At 36.9% G+C, this 6000-nt stretch overlaps 1 protein-coding gene across 1 annotated transcript in view; it reads left to right on the top strand.

The window, feature by feature from the left end:
• The first annotated feature begins 2028 nt into the window (after positions 1-2028).
• The window catches only part of LOC104130772 (myocardial zonula adherens protein), a 55764-nt gene continuing 51792 nt past the window's right edge, over positions 2029-6000 (top strand). Inside the window, exons 1-2 of the mRNA XM_035899539.1 lie at positions 2029-2103; positions 3103-3192. Coding sequence (XP_035755432.1) covers positions 2029-2103; positions 3103-3192 — 165 coding nt within the window. The remainder of the gene's footprint in view (positions 2104-3102; positions 3193-6000) is intronic.

The raw sequence follows: 6000 nt of genomic DNA, 5'->3' as shown, positions 1-6000 counted from the left end.
CTACTTTATACATTTGCTGCTCTTTTGCCAGGGAAGTCCTATTGTTATAAACCAGAGTACAGCCTGTATAAGTTTGTCCTAGCAAGGAATTGGGTGGTGCTTTGCCGCTGCCATACAAGCCTCACTGGGCATGACTTCAAGGCTGGAATCCTTAGATGATTGCAAATGCCACGTCTGTTTGGCATTCGCACTCAACAGGCTGCAAAGTAAAGTATTAAAACCTTTCTTAGTATCAGAAATACTGCCAAAAATATGATACTGATTTGAGGTGTTTTAAAAGTAAGGAGCTGGCATGGGAACGAGGGAATGGGGAAAAACAATGTCATTCGGGAGGTTATAGAGAAGGCAATGTGAAAAGGGCAAGAAAAACAGTTTAAAGGATAACAACCCTTTGATTGTACATTTTTAGTCTCAACAGACTACTGTTACTAATTTATGTTTCCAACCTAGTTGTTGTGATTTTGCCATCTGTACTAGGCTTCTGTGATTTCCTTCATAGTAACCCTGTAACACATCAATTGCTGTGATGTGTCAGGGACTCATGATTCACTAACTGGTATACAGGTATGGGGATAATTATTTATTTACAATCACTGCACTGTGAATTTATAAGTATGTTGGCTATAATTAGTCCCATACTGACTAACAGGCAAGCTATTTGCCAGCTTCGGAGAATCATACACAACTCCATTTCTCTGAATTTTGAGTTGCCAGTTATCTGTTTCTATTTATTTGAGTTTTTTGTCATGTTGTCTCCTCACAATCCTTTCATTCCTTTTAGTCCAGTTTTCCTTCATTTCAAATCACTGTAAGAAAAAGTTGGCCTCGTCTAGCACTTCCTGCACAGCACAGCACAAATCCAGTTCTGTTTCCTATTTATGGGTCTGGTCTTTCTTTGTTTGCCGACATGGAGGAATGCCAGACTCTGTTTCCCTTCTTGTTGTAAACAGGCATGCTTTAAGAGGAAAGAACCTTGCTAAATTAATGGGAAGAAAGAGCAGGGGGAAATGGAAATTAAATAGGTGAGAAAAGGTGGTATGAACTACCTTAAAAATCAATGAGCTCCAAAGTTGAGGAGTTTATTATTAATATATCTTGATAACTAACTTGTAGGAAGGAATGAGGAGAATCTGGTGTTCTCAGATGAACAAACATAGCAGTCAATCAGTGTCAAAAGCCAATGTGCAAGGATTCATCATTTTAAATGCATTTCATTGTTTCAGAATTCTTTAGCAAATATGAAAGCATTGCCTGCTTTTATACTAAGTTTTGGGGGTTTTATGTCACTTTCTCTGTGGCTTCTTGTTCTAGATTTGCTAGCATACAGCTGAATGATGAATTAACAGTGAGGACCCCACTGCACAAAAAGTAGCCTCTACAGATGTGTCTAAAGAGTAGGTTATATTTCACCTTGATCTTATTACAGACTACTTTTTTTTTCTTCTTCATAATACAGGCACAGCTCACATATTTTATAAGGAACTTTATCTGTATCTCAGGACACTGTTCCTTATTGGTAGAAGGCCTTGCAGACCTAAAAGACCAAACTGAGAGAGGAAGATGGGAGGCAATACAAAGTAGCATTTTTTTAATACAGTTGACAGCATACCGGTAGTCTAAACACTGTTGATTTGTCATCTCAACAGATTTACAGGAAGAGCTGGATGGGAAATAGTGAAGTTGCTGCACATATTTGTGGATAGTTCTTCCAATTGCTTTTGCTGAGGAAGAGGAAGAAGTTAAAGCTTGTTTGAAAAGTTGAAGAAGGTCCATTATTTAGAAACAGGGAAAATGGGAATCCCTGTCGTGATGCTGAATAGTGGTGCTTTGAGGAGGTGCTGTTGTAAAGAGCCTTGAAAGTCAAGTCAAGTTATCTTAATTGATATGAGAGACAATTGGAAGAAGTGAATTATAAAATGGTAAAATTCAGGGTCTATGAAAATGACTTTGCTGCTGTGCTCTGAATGTCTGTGAGCAGAGCACCATTACCATTTTCAAGGCAAAAGGAAGTGCTGTAATGACCAAGACATGAGCTGTGAGCTTGGGCAAGTGCAGTGGAAAGGTGTAATTCAGAGAGAAAGTACACATTCAGCACAACTGGAGGTAAGTAGTTAGGAGAAACTAGAGAGATCTAGATCAGATGAAATGCTGGGCTATAGAAGAACAGTGGTGATGGCCCACAGTAATCATGAAAGAGGTATTTTGGACATTTTGAGGAAGAGCTTTAAGAGTTCTGTTTGTTGTCAACAGACAGCTGGTATTTCATGGGAAGAAATTGTGCAGCTTCAAATTTGGACAAATTAATTTCTCTTTTCATCATTTGTTATGCTCTGTTTAGGACTTACAGGTTTTTTTTCCACAAAAATGTCTTATGAATAGGACTAAGAATGAAAGTTTTAACCAAGGTTCATGTATGAAATGTGTTGCTTTGAAAATATTACGCCAAAGATCTCTCAGCCAAAAGCAAGGCAAACTGCAGTTGGGGATAGAAAGGTATCAACCCTGTTGGCCTGTTTCCTCCACAAGAGAATGGCTTTTCTGGAATCAGATAGGAAACAATACCTCTTAAATTTTCTCTGAAGCGTTCTGAAGCTTAGTTTGTAAAACTTGTATGTATCAGATTTCCATAATATTCCTACTTGCATTCAGTAGAATTGCGTTACTGAGGTTTCCTTGGATCAAATACTTCTATAGTGAATAGAAAAGAGGCATTGACTCCAGAATACACTTGGTGTTTCTAAATAATCCCTTTTGAAGATTAAAAGTATGCCAAATCTGCAAGCAACTGAGAAACTTGAAAATTATGTTCATTGTTCTGTTATCTCAGCTCTCAATGTCATTTATGAGTACATAAGAACACGTTGATTGAAATGGATTTTTGCTATTTCAGGTATGTAATTATGGGGATGCCCTTGAATTATTTCTTGCCGGCTAAAAACCCCCTCTAACATTTAAAAAATAATCTTTTGTCAGCTATGTGGCAGAGGTAGAAAACAGTAAATTAAAACTTGAATGTTAGTACAGTTCATTCTGTAAAGCAAGCTATTAAAATAATTTTTTGTAACACTTAAATCTAAAAGCAAATCTTTATTTTTCTTTCAGATGAATGTCTGTAGGTTACGCTTAACAGTACCACCTGATGAAGGCTCACAGCCTGAACAGGGAGCAAAGGAACCTGAAAGAAAGAAAAACGTAAGTTTGAAGAATCAAAGTTAAATTCTGCATAAATAAGGAGTAAATATTGCCATCCACAGAAGCTGATATTAGTTGTTTTGTGAGTCCAAAGCCCAGTCATCTTGGAAGAGTGAGGAACATGTGGAAGCTGAGCAAGTCAGCTGTGAGCTTTGAGCCTGAGACTTGAAGCTGGGGATACCAAAACTGCATGTAAAATAGGACAGTAGTAGAGGAACAGCACAGGAACTGTACATAATTTGTTACTGACTTACCTTTAAGACTTGATTATTTAATATTCATATTAAATAATATAATATAATAACAATATATAAATAAATATAAGTCTAATATATAAATATTTAATATTTATATAATATAAAGAGTAAGAAACTGCTATCAAGAGCAGGGTCTTGCATTAAACAGGATCTTGATCCTCACCTGAAGGGGATTTTATGTTTCATGTAGGCTTAACAGTATGCAAGATTTGAGCCTTAAGGTGTGTGGGAGCTGGCTTGCCTGGGAATTCGATGTTTTGCTGTGTTGGCTAATTTTGGTAACTGGTGATGTACTAATAAGAAATACAAAATAACAAATTCAAGATTGTTCTGTAGTGAAAGTGATTTGAAGGTTACGTGTGGAGAAGCATTCAGAAGGGCAATATTTTGTAGAAGCAAATAGCGTGCACATACAAAAAAAATCTTAACAGCTGCTTTGGTGCAGAACTTGTTCTTCAAGAGCTGTTTCAGAGCAATAGGTGATGTTTAATTTCTCTTAAGGATGGAGACTAGAAAGGGAAGCTGGACAGGCTCCACAGCTTCATCACGTTTACACTTTGATAAACCAAAATCTGGCTAAGTTTACCAGACCCAGTGTCTGAAGAGCAATATGACAGTAGAAAGCAAAACAACAATAGGATTTATTTGAAATAATTTCTTAGTAGTACTCAGAAGCAAAAGTAACTGTAAAATGACTCAGACCAACATTTTAAAGAAATAAAATAAATGCAATGTAAAATGGTCAGATAAAAGATTCCCAATCACATATCTCTTGTGCTGGAATCTTGTATACACTCAGGTTTTCATACACAGTTCTGGCAGAGTAATGGGTCCTTAAGGATCTATAAATGTTACTTACAGAATGGATTAAAGAGGCTTTAATGCAAACTAAATTTGGGCCACCATTAAACAGTAATAATTCATTTCATACAGAGGTGTTTAGTTATAGCACTTAGAGTAGCTTCCCCTACCACTTACTCTGTCAGTCTCTGTCAGTTTGTATCTGATTGCAGAAACCCTCAGACTGGCCTAAACATATGGGCCAATTGCCCTAAGAGTAATGTAAGTTTGTTTTTGAGGAGGATAGCTATTGACTCATGGCTTACTCACTTTACTGTGCTGGGTAGTGTAATAATAGGAGTGTGAATGATTAGGGCTTGGACAATTTGTAGTGACTTTCTTATGTGACCATTTTTTTTCTCTGGGGGACTGAGGGAATGTCAAGGAAAGGATATGAAAGATGATAAATACATTATTGGGCTCATCTAACATTCTAGTATATTGCACGGTGATTTGGAAGAGATGGGTCCTTTTTAGTTGAGACCAAAAAAATGGTATGTAATTTAATTATTGTATGTTCTGAGTAGTTTTCTAAAATTCAGTACTTTTACACAATTTAAAGACTTTTAGAAAGCATATATACAGCTTTCAGAGCTAGATGGGATCTAATTAGTCAATTTCGTAGCAATTAAAAAACACAGTAATTGTGCCATCTACTTGTGTTTTATGGTCTTTATGTGATTTAAAAAATAGCCTTACAGATTGTATCATCATAATGTATAGAAGCAGCTACAAAAAAAATCTCTGATCACGAACTGTTTTTTCCTCATGTCTCTAAAACAAGGCACTAATTACCTGTAGATTTTTATTGTCTATGTAATGTGTTGCTTTATTTAATTAGTTACACAGTAACTTACAGTGTACACAGGACTCTTGACTAGTCACGCTTTTTTAAATTTAAAAAAAAAAAGCATCTTTTAAAAGCAGTGATCAGATATCTCTGCTGATCCACCCATGTTCAACTGACTGAATGTTAATGAAATTAGTTAAAGCGCTTTGAGAATAACAGGTTTTACAAATGTTAAATAATCCTCACACGGTCCTATGAGAACTGTGCCCCCTTCTTGGAAATAGGGATAATAGAAAATAGTTTTTCTGTTTTCTGGTCAGTTTTCTGTCTTGCACTTCACAATTTAAGGTCAAAAAATACAGCTTCACCAAGAATCAAATTCAACAGCAGGTCTCTTGCTGGAATGTAGAGTTCTGTGCTGTCTTTAAATGCTGAGTATTAGGAAAACGGGAATATGGAAAATGTTCTTGGTATTTAAAATATCTTAGCATGATTTATGGAAATAACTGCAGGGGTGATCTGTGGGATTGTATAGTTTTTGCTCGAGCGCTCAGGCAGATCAGGCAGTCTGAGCCTGGCTGCCAGGCGCTCTCCTGTTTCGGCAGGACAAGTGCTGGAGACAATCTCTTTTCTGCCTCTGCCTGCTGCTGGTGAGGGAGGAGTGCAGAGACCTTGCTGTGTCGAAGGGAATGCCATAAAACTATAAATATACCGTGGCGTGACATTTGGTTGTAATCTCCTCTTTCGAATCTTTCATTAGAAGGAGGTGATTTTGAGCTGCCCTAATGTGACATAGTGTGATGGCTTACTGATCATTTCTTACTTTTCTGTATCTTCCTGGGGCTTAGTACCATTAAGAGATGTTTCAGTTTCAAAATCAGGTAGTGAACTGCACAGAAGCTCTTTGCTAGTGCTCATCCT

The sequence above is a fragment of the Egretta garzetta genome, unplaced genomic scaffold (genome assembly GCF_000687185.1).
Source record: "Egretta garzetta isolate BGI_Z169 unplaced genomic scaffold, ASM68718v1 scaffold287, whole genome shotgun sequence".
Lineage (NCBI taxonomy): Eukaryota > Metazoa > Chordata > Aves > Pelecaniformes > Ardeidae > Egretta > Egretta garzetta.
This window is presented reverse-complemented; position numbering and strand designations above follow the sequence as displayed.